Raw genomic sequence first — 17,748 nt, 5'->3', positions numbered from 1 at the left:
CGGCTGCAGATCCACAAATGGTATTCAGGAGAGATGGATGTAAGGAATTATCTAGGAAATGAAGGAGACTCACACATACGAGCGTAATATCATTTGGGGGTTAATTGTCCGGGACCGAAGCATTTGGGACGGCAGCGGTTCATAAACTCTGCCTGAGTCACTGATGCGACCCTCTGACTCAAAACAAGGAGGGGGAGGACACTGGCGTTTTCGGGTTGCGGCAGCATTTTATTTAAAATTCAGCGGAAAACAGAACCGCTCTCCTTCAAACGGCAGAGTCCACTCCGTGGAGTGCAGGCAGTGTTGCTGTGAATAAAGGGCCTTTGTTTTGGGGTTTAAAAAGCTGCCTGAGCATCCCTAGATCAGAGTCATAGAATTGTAGGGTTGGGAGGGATCTCCAAAGGTCCTCTAGTCTAGCCCCTTGCAGTGCAGAACCACAGCTAAAGAATCTCTGGCAGGTTGGTACCCAACTCTTCCCAGGAAGGAGGGTCCACCATCTTCGAAGGGAGTCCCTTCTACTGTTGAACAGCTCCTACCATCCTTCCTAATGTTTAGTTGGAATCTCCTTTCTTTCGCCATGTTAATGCCTCTATCCCAGGTGAGGCCCTGTCTTGGAAAGAAATCTTAGCCTGTGCTATCCCACTGACCTCCAGTCTTCCCTTCAACACTCCAAATAATCAAAATCCAACCATTTATTAATTTCTAGGGTTTGGGTGAGGGGTCCTCCACCCCAAATCTATAACAGTACAGTGGACGCTCAGGTTGCGAACGTGATCCGTGCGGGAAGCACGTTCGCAACCTGCAGCGACCGCAAGCCGCAGCAAGCCGCAGCACTGTGTCTGTGCACGCGTGGGTTGCATTTCAGTGCTTCTGCACATGCGCAAAGCATGATTTAGTGCTTCTGCACATGCGCAAGCACCGAAACCCGGAAGTAACCCGTTCCAGTACTTCCAGGTTCGGCACAGTGCACAACCTGAAATCGCACAACCCCAAGTGTCTGTAACCCACGGTATGACTGTACTCACGGTTAGTTTGCTCATGTGCTCACCTCTAAAGCCAGAGTAGGAAGTCCTTCTTCACACAGCACAAAGTTGAACGGCGGAACTCCCTGCCACAGGAGGCAGTGATGTCCACCAATTTGGGTGGCTTTAAAAGAGGATGGAGGAGGAGGAGGGCTATCAATGGCTACTACTAGGCATGGTGGCTGTGCCCTGCTTCCGCGGTCAGTTTCAAGAAACCACAGGAGAGGAGAGAGGGCTCTTGTGCTCGGATCCTGCTTGGAGGTTTCCCATGGGGGCATCTAGTTGGCCACTGTGGAAACAGGAGGCTGGACTAGTTGGTCACTGGCGTGATCCTGCAGGCTCTCCTTATTGTTAGGATATAGTTCCTGACAGTTCCATTCCACCTTTAGAACAGGCTTGTGGAATTGCTGTATGTCACATGTCTGTTTACTTCCAGCACAGTCTGCTGGGAACTTCTGTTGTATATTGCTTCTGCTATACTCCTGTTTTTGCTTGGACACGAAGGGAAGCAGACATGTTTTTCCTTTGTTCCTGATGCTGAATAAATGCCTGTAAATATGCTGACATCTGCCTCTGCCTGCAGTGGCGTAGCGTGGGTTGTCAGCACCCGGGGCAAGGCAAGTAATTTGTGCCCCCTAGCCTGTGGATTTGCGCCCCCTAACCCTAACCCCCAGATGTTGCGCCCGATGCGGCCGGCCCCCCCTGCACCCCCCACGCTATGCCACTGTCTGCCTGCCCCTTAGGTTGTGAAAAGTTATTCACTCTGCTGATAAGAGCGTGCTCAGCTTCTGAAGGCTTCTGAGGCTCGAGTCGCTGATTGATGCTGTTGCAAGAACGAACCGGAGGTCACCCGGCTGCCGGCCAGTGGCTGGAGCAAGCCAGGGGCTAGCCAAATGCCCCCGTCTCCCCAGACGCAGCCCAACAAAATGAACATTTCATATGGGAGCAGTGAGGGTGCAAGCAGTGGTGAAGGAACCCTCTCCATCACCGGGGGTGGGACGCCGAGGGGCGGGGCTAACCGCCTCATGACACATGCACGACGTCTGTACGGACTGTGCATGTACGGCAGCAGATACAGACTGCGCACACACAGCAGCCCGTACGGTCGCCACGCTAGTGGCAGCCCATATGGACACCGTGTGGACATGCCACAAGCGGCGCCCACACTGACTGTGTGCACGCCCTCCGCCCCTCTACAGCTGGGGGGAGGCAGCGGGCCATCTTGTCACCACCCCTGGCTGGTGCCCGGGGTGCCCTCCCTCTGCTCCGCCTTTGTACGCTCCTGGTGTGAGGGAATGTTGTCTTTTCCTTCACAAATCCTGTCTTAAGGGCACATTTAAGATATGAATAGGGTGTGGGCCTGACCTGGCTCAGGAACTAAGTATTCATCATTACGAAAGACTGGCCAGGCTCCCCAGGCAATCCAATCAAGTGACCATTAAACAGGTAACCTGGCAGACAGGAGGTAAAGAATGCACTCAGATTTCTGCTGTAGACCGCCTTTTCTGTGATGTAAGTATGATGTATCTGGGGGGTGGTCTTAGGTTACACCCCTTCTGTGATGTATGTATGATATATAGAGGGGTGGTCTTGAGCTCCACGGCAGGGAATTTAAAATGTCTATATAAGGCCTTGCCCACCATTGTTCTGGGTTCCTCCTCCTTTCCTGCAGGTGAGGGGAGCACCCTATTGCAACAGGTCAGTAAAGAATAGGCTTACTAGCTGCTTTGCTTCTCAATATTCTCTGGTTGGCCTCTGTTATTGTCTCCTACCAATAGGGAACCTACGTAAGGACTCAATATGGGCTCTTGGATACCCCATAAGGGGGAAAAGGGCAGATTTTTGTTCACAATAGGTGCAAGGGAAAGGCAGATGTCTTGGGAGATGTGAAGGCTTCAGAAAAAGGACCTTCAAAACGGAGGTCTAGAATCTATTTGAACCAATACCTTGAACTTACCTCAGTAGCTGGTTGGCAGCCCATGCTATTGACTCCCTGAGCTTTCCACATAAAAACCACCGTATCACATGGGCTCCTTGAGCGCTTGATAAGAGACATTTACAGCGCCTCATCATTTCTGAGTCCGGCCAAATTCCCACTGCGGTGATTGACGCGAGAATCAGTGCTTCAATCACACCCACTTCTTTGATTGCACATTGCATCCATCCCAGACTCATCACTTCCCATAAACTCCTCAGCCCCTCTCCAAAACAAAGGCAGTTTCTCCCCCTCTTCCTCCTGCTATCATCTGCCCATCACTGTCACCCTAATCAAATTGTAAATTAATCCCCCAACTCTGGCTAAGAGATTTCTGACCAGAGAGATATTTTTAGCCCTTCCTTTCATGACACGGTTTGGTATCTTTGTTGTCGCTTTTAAGGGAGAAAAGAAGAAAATGCTTGAGTGGCGTTAAAGGACTGATGGTGCTTGACTCCTAATCAGACATGAGGAATGGCTTTTATTCTGACTAGTCTCTTCTCAGAAGTTGCTTAAATGATTGCTAAGGAGCTGCAAAGATATGTCTGTGCAGGAAATTTTGCAAGTTGGCTCCCTCCAGATGGTGTGGGCATTTCCAGATCCATGGGATCATAGAACTGTAGAGGGACCCGAGCGTCATCTAATCCAACCCCCCTGCAACACATCTACATTGGATAAGTTTCCATTATTGTGGTCTGAGGATGTGGACAAACTGTATCAAGAAGTGCAGCCGGCCACTTCTTCGCTTGACCTCTCTCCATCATGGCTTCTTAGAGCTAGCCATAGTGGCCGGACTGGGCGCAACCAGAGAGTAAGCAATGTTTCACTGGAAGAGGACGAAGTGTCATTCCCTTTGAAGGAGATGGTGGTGTGTCACTTCCTTAAGAAGTCCATGAAGAAGAATGTGCTGGGCCCAGGGGGAACCTGAGAAACGTGGTCCAGGTCCAGTCCAGAACCCGAAGGTTCCATTGGGAGTCAGTCCGACAGGGCCAAGGCAGGACACGAGGCAGGAAACCAGGCAAGGACAGGTACAGGAACTCAGGCAGGATCTAGCATACAGCAACGTTGCTCCCACAACCTTGGGTGGGGTCCGACAGCCTTTTATCTTTGTCGGGGTAATGGCCGGTCCTGATCCCCCGGCGACTCACCTCCCTGTTTCGCCCAAAGGCGAGCACTCCTCCTGCGAGTACTCAGGTCTCTCCTTCTCTCAGACCTGAGTCTTTGCAGCTCAGGAAACATCGGTGGGTTACTAGACCCAGAGGCCGCCTCGGCCTCCCCTGACCCAACCGGTAGTGGAGCAGCTGTAAGTGATGGCCCAGCTGGAGGCAACGAGGTAATCCCCGCATCTGGAGCCAGGGCAGGCTCAGGCCCCTGACTCGGCCCAGGTGGTGCTTGTTGCAGGGGAACCTGTGCAGACTGGGGCTCTTCAGAATCAAGCCCCAGACTAGGTTCAGATGATGCCTGAGGCAAAGGATCCGGTGCGGACTGAGACTCCTCTGGTTCCAAGTCATAGCCCGAGTCCCAGGCCATCACAGAGAAGGCCACAGTGGCTATGCTCTGCACCGCCACAATCGGGGGCAGCAACACATCTGAATCCCAGTTGCTGGAAACCACAGGAGGGGAGAGTATTGCTCCTGTGTTCGAATCCTGCTTGCAGGTTCCCCATAATGGGCTTCTGGCTGGCCACTGTGAGAACAGGATGCTGGACTATTTTGTGAACTGCCCTGAGATCTTCAGATGAAGGACAGTATACAAAATAAAACTCTGTGATGTCTTCTTCTTCGGCGATCCCTCGTAGCCGAGTAAGATTGTCTTCCATAAACACGGTTTTAACAATGAGTCCCTAAGTGACTGCAGAGGCCAATTCTGGATCCACACGTGCTTCCACAGTGAGGACATTGGTTTCCAGGCGGGAGTTGATCACGGTGCGGATTTGCCAAGCGTGCCTTCCTCCTAGCACGTTTCTCCCTTGCGTCCTGAGTTCGAGTGTCTTCAAAGCCCATGACACCTTTGGTCAAGGCTGTTCTCCAATTGGAGCGCTCGCAGGCCAGTGTTTCCCAATTGTTGGTGTTTATACTACATTCTTTTAGATTTGCCTTGAGACAGTCTTTGAACCTCTTTTGTTGACCACCAGCATTGCTCTTTCAGGGAAACCTCAAAGTCAGTACTTCCCATGGCACCCAGTCTAACTGATCTTCAGGTCCCTAGTAAAAACATTTTACTGTCATGAGTGTTTGAGGGCTCTGCTTTTTCATAGAATCATAGAGTTGGAAGAGACCACAAGGGCCATCGAGTCCAACCCCCTGCCAAGCAGGAAACACCATCAGAGCACTCCTGACATATGGTTGTCAAGCCTCTGCTTAAAGACCTCCAAAGAAGGAGACTCCACCATACTCCTTGGCAGCAAATTCCACTGTTGAACTGTGCCTCTCAGCAGCTTGTAGAATTTAAAAGGGCCTGGGGACCTTGTTGCTACTGAACTGCTTTTGTTTCCCCTTTTTATTTTGCTGTTTTAATTGTTTTGCCATTGGTGGTTCTTAAAACAAGCTGTGAATTGCTTTGAGAGGTGTCTATTGAAAGGCAGGGTGGAGTTCTTTAAAAAAAAATACAGCTGTAGCCCTAAGCACACTTTTGTGCACTATGGGGAGTGAGGCTTGTTGAGTAAAGAGGAGCTTACTTCTAAGGAAACATGCAGAGGACAGAGGAAAGAAAGTACTTCTTTCCACAAGGGCCAACATTGATGCTAAAATCCAGCGAGGCTTTCTCCTGATTGAAGTGCAGGGAGTTTGAGGACCGGGACATTCGCAGGGAAACCAAAATGCTTTTTTGCAAAGCTATTGTACTACCAACCTTACTATACGCTTGTGAAATATGGACCACTTATAAATGCCATCTCCAACTCCTCGAAAGATTCCATCAATGGTGTCTCCGAAATTTTTTCCACATCACTTGGGAAGACAGGCGAACTAATATCAGTGTACTAGAAGAAGCAAAGATCATCAGTGTTGAAGCAATGATTCTTCAACATCAACTTCATTGGACTGGTCATGTTGTGCGGATGCCTGATCATCTTCCAAAGCAACTACTCTATTCTGAACTTAAAAATGGAAAGCGTAGTGCTGGTTGTCAACAAAAAAAGGTTTAAAGACTGTCTCAAGGCGAATCTTAAATGTTTTTTAAAAAAATTTAAAAAATTGGGCTCTGAAGACGCTCAGACTCAGAACGCAAGGGGAAAATGTGCTAAGAGGAAGGCACGCTTGGCAAATCCACACCGTGATCAACTCCTGCCCGGGAACCAATGTCTCCACTGTGGAAGGACGTGTGGATCCAGAATTGGCCTCCACAGTCACTTACGGACTCCTTGTTAAAACCGTGTTTATGGAAGTCAATCTCTTCCAACTCTACAATGTGTCTCTTCCAACTCTACAATTCTTTGATTCTGTGATTCTCAAATGCTGCACTAGATGAGCCATTGGCTTGACCCAGCAGAACTGTTCTTGTGTACACATCCGAGCCAGGCAAGAGAGCTCAAGGAGGACACAGAGCTGCAGCCTTGGGAAAGGGGTGTGGCCATGGGAGGGATCCAAGGGCCAGATAGGGATGTCTGGAGAGCCACACTTGGCCTCCAGGCCTGAAGTTCCCCACTCTACTCTATCGCTTGCTTTATTTCCCGTTCCCCAAAAAATTATTTTCGTAGAATCATGGTTTTATTGAAGCCAAACAAAGCAAATGCAAAAGAGCAGCACAATAGATCAGGCAGATACTTAAATCAGGTAAGTAGAGTACTTGAGACCATGAGGAAAACCAGATTTCACCTTGTACTGTTGTGGAGAGAGAGTCCTGTATATCTGCATTTGTTGTATGGAAGATAAAATCCCACCAAACAGAACAGAATCTTTCATGATCCTCCAAGCCTTTGGCAACACTTAACATAGGAGTTGTTGTTTTTTTCTGACAGTGTTAAACTCCACATAATTTAATACCAGAGCGGGAGGCACAAGTTCTGGGAAGCTTTCCGTTTGGGGAAAATTGAGGTTTCAGCATCCATGGGCACATTCCACTTGTTCCGTGTCTAGAAAGCACAGATTTGAGAGGTTTTCCATTCATCCCACTGCTTTCTCTGGGAAATGCCTCTGTTTACTGCTGAATCAGAACAAACGTCAACCCGCAGAAAAACCGACTGATGTTTGTTCTGATCCAGCAGAAAAGTTTCCCGGGAGAAAGCAGCTGGACTAGCAGAAGCTTGTATGAGCCTCATGTCAAGAAAGTTCCTGAGAGTTGAACCCTCTCAGCAGATCTCCTCATAGCTTGATTTCTTGCATCAATCAGGGTGTTTGGACTTGAGGGCTTGCGTGGTGAGTTCCCGCCCCCCCCCCCAGTGGAAATAAAGACACATGACACAATTATTAAGGTTAATGGGTTAAATAAGGCCACAACTTTATTGGTTACAGGTGATGAGCGGTATTGGCTTAGGCATTGGTCCTAACTGATTATATCTGACTTCAGCCCATACGCTTGAAGTCCGGAAGGGTTAACCACCAGTAGGGGGAGTCCTGCTGGTGCACATCAACTAGGAAACCCCGGGGTCACTGATAGGGGGCGTGCCTTTGGCCCTCACCTCCTTAGGCTTTGGACAGGGCCACGCCCCCTGGAATCCTTTATCAGACCTACCCTTCAATATGTGGGGCAGGTGATGGCGCTTCCTCCCCTCTTCCATCTACAGAACAATACCAATGCCTAACTGCCAATACCCAGAAGGTTGTGACGATTTGCTATGAGGCAGGCGAAAACCAAGTGGCTGGTACCAATTTGCCAAGTGGAAAAAATCCTACCAGGCCCCTCAATGGCGGCCAACCGAGATACATAGCAAAGTCAAGGAACGGAAACCTTATAGGGCGAGAGGGTGGGAAAAAGCAGGAACAGCTGGCAGGCGGGGAAAGAGGGAGATCCCCAGCCGCATCCTGCCTTAAATAGGGCAGGCCACGCCCCCAGAGCCAGCCGATTGGCTGGCCAGGGTGTGATGCTGTTGGGAATCCCCCCCAATCGCGTGAGGCTGGGCTCCAGCCGCCGTGCATGTGGTGGGGCCGTGAAGCCTGCAACCCCACCTCCTCTGTAGGGCGGAAGTGGCTTTGCAAGGCCTGCTGCAACATTTAACCTACCAACGACCACAATCTCTAGCCTCCCCAGGATCAGAGATAGCCTTTCCTTTCCTCCTTGGGGTGAGCAAGCCACATTGCTTTCCGAAGCATGCCAAATGTACGCAATGCTCACTTCGCTTTCCCGGCACCGGCGAGGTAGGCGAGGGTTGCAAGCGCGTCACAAATAGAGCTCCCCTCCAGCCAGGAAGCATAATTCTTCGTTCCATCTGCCAGCAAACCTTGGAGCCAGTCAGGAGCTATCTCGCCCTGCGTGAGATGAAACACAGATCAGGAGTTTCGCAAATAGAGGCAGAGAGGAGGTGGGGGAACAAGCATATCCCTGGCTGCGTTTGGACTGACTCGCCGCATTGTGACAGGCTTTGAGTACCCTCCTGCCTCGGGGTCCGATTCTCTTAATTTACTTAATGAGTAACTGCACCATCACAGGTTCTGCTTGAGTTGTCACACCAGTGAGCAATGCTAGGGTTTGTTTCAGCATGGAGAGAAGGACGTCATCAGAGCTTCCAGCCGGAGCTCAGTTCCAGCACCTTTCAGGTGGGCGCCATTGCCATTCTCAGACAACAAAGGAGAAGTTCATACTGAGCTCTGGCACCCCTTTTTCTAGAAAAATGACACTCGGCGTCACCTTCATAAGTCAGCTGCAAGAGACATTTCTGCACAACTTATGAAAGCTGCCCGTGTTTCCTTTTCATTTGTTTATTTGTTTATATTTTAAAAAATTGTATACTGCTGTGTCACTTTAAATAATAATAATAATAATAATAATAATAATAATAATAATAATCAGATCAGGAGATTCTTGCAAGGGGAGGGGGTGAAAATATCAACAAACCCTCCACGCCACACACCCCTCGGGAGTGCGCCTGTCCTAGGCAGTGCGGGCATATGTTCTGCTGCTACCGGGATGTAAGTGTTCAGACGACCCCTGGGTACCCTGGACCTAAGTTGTTCAGGGCTTTGTAAATGAATGCAAGAGCCTTGAACCTGTCTCAGTAGGAAGTGGGCATGTTCTTGCACCCGTGGCCCTGCTGTCACCTGTGTTGTCCTTCAAATCCCTCTTCAGAACCTACCTTATCTGCAAATCCTTTGAATTTATATGCTTCTTGATAGTAAGCATATGCCCACTTACAGATTAGCCTCTATTGGCAAAACCAATTTGGTGTTTCGCAACTTTCTGACTAGTTGCAGGACCTTAGCCAGACCAAGAAGAATACACGCAGAATCCATGGAAGTAATTGGCAACTTGGCTGCAGACAGGATGGACAAAGCAGGAACCAGGAACTTGTAGTTAGGTGTTTGTTATATTCAGTGGATTATTTACAGGAACAGAACACGGATCTTTTGCTAGCTCTCTCTGACACGACTCACAACTCATACACTGACACACTGAACCATGAACTAACACATTCCAGTTAGTGGGCCGTTAACTCCCTTGAGAGAGCTTGACCAATCAGGAAGCTGTCTTCATGTCTCTGTTATCTCCAGGCAGACTTACTCCTTCAGATTGCCTTCTGGCTGTCTGCCAAACCTTAACTGACTCTGTGTGAGTAGCTGCACATACACAGTTTCCCAACAGCCTCAACCAGAGCCAGGGCCTTTTCAACACTGGCTCCAGCCTGGTGGAACGCTCTGCCTCATGAGACCAGGGCCCTGTGGGATCTGATTTCTTTCCGCAGGGCCTGTAAGACAGAGTTGTTCCCCCTGGCCTTTGGCTTGGATTCAACTTGATCCTCTTACCCTATTTCCTTCTTTCATGGAGCTCCTATTTGGGGACTTCCCTGGCTTTTTTCCTGGCCCATGAAGGACCAGTCTGGATAGTTAGCCTTGGTGAAGACGTGACGTTTTTATCCCCAAAAAAGTTTTTCATTGAGTTTCCACTGAAATGAGATTGCATTTTAATGTTTTAATGTTGCGTTTTAATCTTGTTTTTTAAGCTGTATTTCAATCAATTGTTTTTATATTTGGTGTTAGCCATCCTGAGCCCGGTCTTGGCTGGGGAGGGCGGGGTATAAATAAATTTTATTAGTTAGTTAGTTAGTTAGTTAGTTAGTTAGTTAGTTATTAAGCATGAACCTCTGTGGGGAGGCAATCCCGCAGGACTGGTGAGAATGACAAAAAACCTTCTGGGTTGGAGTTTTCTTCCACTTCTAATGACCCAGAGGCAGAGAACTGGCAAGGACAGTTCCATCTCTTGACCATTCCACTCTCCCTGGTTCCTTTTTGCAGGTTTTTGAGAGCTGACACCATGAGGATGCTCCTTTGGAACGTCTTGTCGTTCTGCCTGCTTGCTTACGCCCTCAGCGACTGCCGGAGAGACTGCCTGAACTGCCACAGACATTTGTACAGTCACCAGCAGGATGACTTCAGCCTTCTGGTGAGTAGTCCAAGCAGCGGCGGGGTTGGGTCATATGGCACACAGTGCGAGGCAAACCTAATTTGTGAACCAATGCGCATCCTTTGAAATTTGCACTTCTCTGAATTTTGCAATGAGGTTCTCCAGCCAAGTATTGTGTACAGAAGTGCAACGAAGAACAAATTAGGGGAGATTGCTTTGCAAAAATGCGTATATTAGGCAGAATTGCATGTGTTTGCACTGACGTGATAGTGAATTTTTAGTAAAGGTAAAGCTAAAAGGACCCCTGACCATTAGGTCCAGTTGTGGCCGACTCTGGGGTTGCGGCGCTCATGTCGCTTTACTGGCTGAGGGAGCCAGCTTACAGCTTCTGGGTCATGTGGCCAGCATGACTAAGCCGCTTCTGGCGAACCAGAGCAGCGCCCGGAAATGCTGTTTACCTTCCCGCCAGAGCGGTACCTACTTATCTACTTGCACTCTGACGTGCTTTCGAACTGCTAGGTTGGCAGGAGCAGGGACTGAGCAACGGGAGCTCACCCCATCACAGGGATTCGAACTGCCGACCTTCTGATCGGCAAGTCCTAGGCTCTGTGGTTTAACCCACAGTGCCACCCATGTCCCTGTGCCACCCTCCCAACATCATGTGGAAATGTGGAGAACTCAACATAAGATTGGAAAAAAGGGACCAAAACTGACTGATTCACCTGCCCCTATCCTCAACATAGGCCACCTAAGGCCCCTGCCTCACTCTGCCCAATTCTAGGGCCAGCCTGTTCTTGATGTGCCAGCAATGATTTTTGGCCGCCTTCCAAGCTCCAGTCCTGGCAGCTCAAACACCAAGTTTCAAAGGAAGAGGTAAACACCGTTCTCATCTCCACGCTTTTCCTTCCTCAATGGCTGATCAACAGTGACACTTTTTGCTATGGGCTTTTTCTCCTTCCCTCTCCCTCTCCCACTTCTGGCTCTTGCTCATTCCCATTTGATGAGAATTTACGTCCCAGCCATTCCCTGCCCTGGCTCCATTTCTCACTGAGTGGGGCCCTAAAGAAAGATCGCCGCCAAGGCATCCGTCTGCATTCATCTAGGTCACCATCTGACAGTGGCGTAGCGTGGGTTGTCAGCACCCGGGGCAAGGCAAGTAATTTGCGCCCCCTAACCCGTAGATTTGCGCCCCTTAACCCTACCCCCCAGATGTTGCACCCAGTGCAGCCAGCCCCCCCTGCACCCCCCACGCTACGCCACTGCCATCTGAGCTCACCTTGGAAACGTGTTCCAGCCCAGCCGATTTGCACCTGCCTGCACAATAAGCTTACTTTAGGATAACTCCCCCCCAAACTCCTGTGAAGCATCTCTGAAACAGAAAGTGAATCCAGAAGAGGTCTTTCTCCGTCTGGTTCCTTCCAGATATCCTGGTGCCATGTGGTCCTGTGCCCCAGGCCAGCCCTTGGGCGCTGGACTAGATGACTCTAGAGGACTCTGCAATTCTCTGCTTCTACAATTCTCTGATTCTATGAAGAAGTCCTTTCTTCTACTGTATCTGTCATGAATTGTCCAACATTCCGCTTCATCAAATGTCCACGACTTCCAGTGTTATGAGAAAGGGAGAAAAAATTATCCACTTTCTCAATGTCATGCATGGTTTTATAAACTCCTAATAATAATAATAAAATTGTATTTATATCCCGCCCTCCCCAGCTGAAGCCGGGCTCAGAGCGGCTAACAACAGTAAAATAATACAGCATTCTGAAATCAATTTCATTATAAAATCAGTTCAAATCAAATTAATGGCAACCATTGGGCTAGAGTTCTGTGAGGATTACCAAAGGAGGGGGTCAGACTGTGCCTTGGCCAAAGGCCTGGTGGAACATCTCTGTCTTGCAAGCCCTTGCAGAAAGATGCCAAGTCCCGCAGGGGCCTAGTCTCTTAGCACAGAGCATTCCACCAGATTGGGGCCACAGCCGAAAAAGCCCTTGCTCTGGTTGAGGCCAGCCTAATCTCCCTGTGGCCTGGGATCTCCCAGATGTTTTTGTTTGAAGACCGTAAGGTCCTCCGTGGGACATACCAGGAGAGGTGGTCCCGTAGGTACGAGGGTCCTAGGCCGTATAGGGCTTTAAAGGTTAAAACCAGCACCTTAAACCTGATCCTGTACTCCACCGGGAGCCATTGCAGCTGGTATAGCACCGGTTGAATGTGATCTCGCAGCGAAGACCCCATAAGGAGTCTTGCCGCGGCATTCTGCATCCACTGGAGTTTCGGGGTCAGTCTCAAGGGCAGCCCCACGTAGAGCGAGTTACAATAATCCAGTCTGGAGGTGACCGTCGCGTGGATCACAGTGGCTAGGTCAGGGCGAGAGAGATAAGGAGCCAACTGCTTTGCTTGGCGGAGATGAAAAATGCCGCCTTTGTTATAGCTGCAATCTGTACCTCCATGGAAAGGGAGGTGTCGAAGATTACACCCAAACTCTTAACGGACGGTGCTGGCACTAATTGCGCCCCCGCAATAGATGGGAGTTGCCCCCCCAATCCCATATCGTCCCTTCCCAGCCAAAGGAGCTCTGTCTTCAAAGGATTTAACTTCAACCGGCTCCCACGTAACCATCCAGCCACATCCTATGATGTAAATTTAAAAGTCCCAAATACTGCAATCTTTTATTCCCCCATAGAGGAGTCCCTCCATCTCCTTGATCATTCTGGTTGCCAAACGACCAAAGACGTTTTCTCTGAAATAAAGCACAGACAGGATCCTTCGCCTCAAAATTATAGGAAGTTCAGTGCACTCTTATGCCCTTGACCTTGGAGGGCTTCCTTTCCACAGCTGATACTGTCATGGCCGGACGGTTTGTGGATTGGAATGAATGAATGAAAGCAAGCAAGCATGAATGAATGAATTAGCAAACCAAGGAGCGAAGCCAGCTTCAGCTGTCTGGGCTGGACTCCGCATGGTGCTGGCAAACCATCTCCTGCCCATTAAGAAAATGCAGTGGACAGGTCATTAAGATTCATTTAGTCAGCCGCCTCATTTCAGGGAAATGCCAATTTCGCCAACAGCCACACACACACACACACACACACACACACACACACACAATGGGTGCAACCTTGAATCTCACTCCAAGGGCACTGCAGAAGGCAGAGGCTCTCTGATAGCATGGTGCAGTGGTTAGAGCAGGGGTCAGCAGGGGGCCGGTCCACTGTCCCTCAGACCTTGTGGGGGGCCGGACTATATTTTTTTTGGGGGGGATGAATGAATTCCTATGCCCCACAAATAACCCAGAGATGCATTTTAAATAAAAGGACACATTCTACTCATGTAAAAACACGCTGATTCCCAGACTGTCCGCAGGCCGGATTGAGAAGGCGATTGGGCCGCATCTGGCCCCCAGGCCTTAGTTTGCCTACCCCTGCCCTGGGAGCTTCCCCCTGCATTAATTTGCCTGGTCAGTGGGCTCTCAGCACGCTGGTTCCCCACACAGTTCAGCCCCCACATGAGATCAGCCAGCAATGTCCCTTGAAGCCATAGAGTCAGGCCACGTGGTGGAGCTGAACAGATATTTCTTTTTTAAAAATAATAATAATAATTTTTATTCATTTTCCAAACAATTTTATACAGTCAACAAATAACACTCATTCTTCGATTTTTGACTTCCCTCAGTTTCTCTGTCAATCTTTCGTAAAGTTTCTATTTGTTTACGTATTTCTAAACATAATATTGCCTTTTAGAACTCCTTTTCCTCTCTTTTTTGCAGTATTTCTTACTATCTCACAGAGTCTCTTCAAAACCAACAAACGTTGTCTGTGCATCACATATGTTTTTCAGATATTCTGTAAATTTCCCCCAGTCCTCGATAAACTTTTGGTCTTTCTGATATCGAATCTTCCCAGTCAGTTTGTCCAATTCTGTGTATTCAGTCAATTTCCTTCTCCATTTTTCCACTGTTGGAATTTCTTCCTGCTTCCATCTTTGGGCCAGAAATATCCTTGCAGCAGTCACTGCGCATTGAAACAGTTTACAGTTTCTCTTATTAATTTCGTTTCCTACCATTCCTAATAAGAAGGCCTCTGGTTTTTTAACAAACGTATATTTCAACATCTTTTTCAATTCATTGTATATCATTTCCCAGAAGCCTTTCACCCTTTTACACTCCCACCACATATGATAGAAAGTACCTTCTTTTTCTTTACATTTCCAACATGTTTTGTACATTTTAGCCAGTTTAACTGGCGTTATATACCATCTGTAAACCATTTTCATTACATTTTCTTTCAACGCAGTAGGAGCTGAACAGATATCTCAGCTCACTTTGCCAAAGCGAGGGCAATTTCAAATGGCCTCCCTTCTGCGTGAAGAAGCCATTCAGGACAAAAAATGTAGAACTCTTTGCTCAGAAGACCCAGGGAACTTCAGAACTTATAATTAGTCCAAGTTCCCCACTTTGCTATTCCTTGAGTCAGGCTGTGCAGAATAAATAGACAGCTAGACCTTTGCAGGGCTGCATTTAAAAAAAATACAGACAAGCCGCCACACACACACACACACACACACACACACACACACACACAGTGTGGGTAGAATTAAATGCAAGCAGTTCACCTGCTAATGAAAGTTGGGGGTGGAAAAGGGAAGCCTTTGGAAATAGTAGCCTGATTGCAGAAGTAAGCGGTTTAGCAACCTGAGCGTGAAAAGTGAGTTGGGTTCTTCGCTCTTGGCACTCAAAGACCCCTTGCTGTGAATTCAATTCCTTTCCAGCAAAGGGGGGAAAGGAAGTTACTGTCTTATAATTGACTTCTGATGGAAGTCAGTGATCCCTCTAAGAACCTGTTTGCAATCAATTAGTTATGGGGTGAGAAGAGATGAACAGAGAAAGTTTGGGGTCTGTGGGGGGGGAAATATCTCCTGACTATCTGCTAATATATGCAAGACTGGGACCTTCTCAAATACAAGCAAAGTGTCGCCACTTGGACAAATGCCACCAATTCAGCCTTGTCATCCCGTGCTATCTGGGGCCAGTCTTTGCATTAGACCCACGGGCCTCAATTTCCACGCCCTTGCTGGGAAGCCTGTCTCTAGAACTCCCAATCACTCGTGTGAATGATGGGAGTGAGGGAAGAGAAACTGTTTGTTTGTTTAAAACAAAAATTTCCTTCCAGTAGCACCTTAAAGACCAACTAAGTTAGTTCTTGGTATGAGCTTTCGTGTGCATGCACACTTCTTCAGATACCTATCTGGATTTTTTTTGTTTTGACTATGGCAGACCAACACAGCTACCTATCTGTAACTGTTTGTTTGTTTGTTTGTATCAGAAGCGTTCAAGGTTTCAGAGAAGTGGTGTCTCTAGGAAGGCAGTCTGTGAAACCAACAATCAATCACATAAGGCAAGAGGAATTAACTCATTATTAGAAAAAACAGGATCTACACAGGAGTGCCATGCCTAATGAGCACAGCAACTCATCACTGGTAGGTCTGGCCCCAGTGCTGGATTTATGTATAAACTAAACAAACTATAGCTTAGGGCCCCACTCTCTTGGGGGCCCCCAAAATATTTAAAGGAAAGAAAAACCCTGGATGGACATTTCCAAAATATAAGATAAAAAAACAAATAAAATAAAACCTACCTGCAGCAACAGTGTTTTGTGTTGTGTAGGCTCCTAGAATGTAAGTCATGGGCTCCGTCTGCTAGCCTGCTTCCTAAAATATCACTAGTTCGCTCCTTTCTGTATATAGGGTGCCTACATTCTGTATGGACTGGTTGCAGGGCAACATGTAGCATGCAGCTGCAGACTGTGATGCAGCACAGCTGAATGTAGGTCAAGCTGTTGTGCCTGTTATCTAATATTAAAGAGTGCTTGTAGACTGATGATCAGGCAGCATAGGCCTAGGGTATGAACATATATTCAACACAAAACCAGCGGCAATTTGTTGTTGACAGCTGGACATATAAAGGCACCAAAACCTTCAGTAGCTGAGGCCCTCATCAAACCTAAATCTGGCCCTGTCTGGCCCCCATGAAGCAGTTGTGAAGAATGAAGGTCCCTGCCTGTGCACAGCTACCTAAGTTCCCTCCTCTCCAGGGTTTTCCCCAAACAATCGGAGACTGTGCCTGCATGAAGCTAACTTCTCCACCCTTTTTGTGCCTCTCTTGGTTCTGGCAAACCAGGGAGGAAGGGAGCAGAGGCGGGCGAGGGCGGCGAGCCTCCACCTCTTCCCTGGCGCCCTCCAGAATGTGGCGCCCTGGCACCCCGCGCCACTAGCCTCTATGAGTAAGACAGGAGTAAGAACCTCGAGCATGGGGTGACACCGACTTTTGAAACTTCCCTCTTTCCCCCAGAATACACTTCGAGCAGCATCACGGATACATCATCACTACATCACTGGCATGTCACAAATGAGGAGGGGTATACAAGGGTTATACAAGTTCAACATTAGGTCACTATCAGACACCTTTCCCAACACCTCTTAAGTCCCCATCACCCAAAGAACAATAAAACTCTTCACATCTCCTTGCCCTCAGGACTTGTCTGGAGAGGGGCTTTCAGAACACCTGACTTGCTCAACTGCCTCTGCGGATGTCTAGTGTTGCCCCCCTGGTCACTCCCTGGGTGGGGGGCCATGTGTGTGCTCTCACGCTTGGGGGATTATGGCGGGATGCCCTCTTCCTGCTGCCTATGGGACTTCCTGCTTCATGGTTCTTGGTTCACGGAGGGAGGTGGAGCCCCATTCCACCTTTCTTTAACGGGTTAAATGGCATCGGAATGAGGAGAGTCGGTTAAAGTATGGATTTTCTACGAATTTATAAAGCTAGGTTTCTAGGTGTCGTCAAAAGGATACATTCAGGCATAATATTTGTAGCATTGATGGGTGGCGCTGTGGGTTAAACCACTGAGCCTAGGACTTGCCGATCAGAAGGTCGGCGGTTCAAATCCCCGCGACGGGGTGAGCTCCCGTTGCTCGATCCCTGCTCCTGCCCACCTAGCAGTTCGAAAGCACATCAAAGTGCAACTAGATCAATAGGTACCCGCTCTGGCGGGAAGGTAAACGGCATTTCCATGCGCTGCTCTGGTTGGCCAGAAGCGGCTTAGTCATGCTGGCCACATGACCCGGAAAATGTACGCCGGCTTCCTCGGCCAATAAAGCGAGATGAGTGCTGCAACCCCAGAGTCGTCCACGAATGGACCTAATTGTCAGGGGTCCCTTTACCTTTAACACCTTTAAAGATGTGGCCCCCCTTTTATTTCCGTAACA

At 48.6% G+C, this 17,748-nt stretch overlaps 2 protein-coding genes across 3 annotated transcripts in view; one reads left to right on the top strand and one right to left on the bottom strand.

The window, feature by feature from the left end:
• Window positions 1-17,748, bottom strand: part of ZNF395 (zinc finger protein 395) — a 446,083-nt gene that overhangs the window by 317,458 nt on the left and 110,877 nt on the right. The gene's annotated exons all lie outside the window — the stretch shown is intronic.
• PNOC (prepronociceptin) overlaps window positions 1-17,748 on the top strand; it is a 43,945-nt gene that overhangs the window by 24,715 nt on the left and 1,482 nt on the right. The window contains exon 2 of the mRNA XM_083731778.1: window positions 10,383-10,574. Coding sequence (XP_083587904.1) covers window positions 10,402-10,574 — 173 coding nt within the window. The 5' untranslated portion in view covers window positions 10,383-10,401. The remainder of the gene's footprint in view (window positions 1-10,382; window positions 10,575-17,748) is intronic.

This window comes from Podarcis gaigeae (assembly GCF_964106915.1).
Source record: "Podarcis gaigeae genome assembly, chromosome: 3".
NCBI lineage: Eukaryota > Metazoa > Chordata > Lepidosauria > Squamata > Lacertidae > Podarcis > Podarcis gaigeae.
Note: the sequence above shows the minus strand (reverse complement) of the source record. Positions and strands in the feature narration are given on the sequence as shown.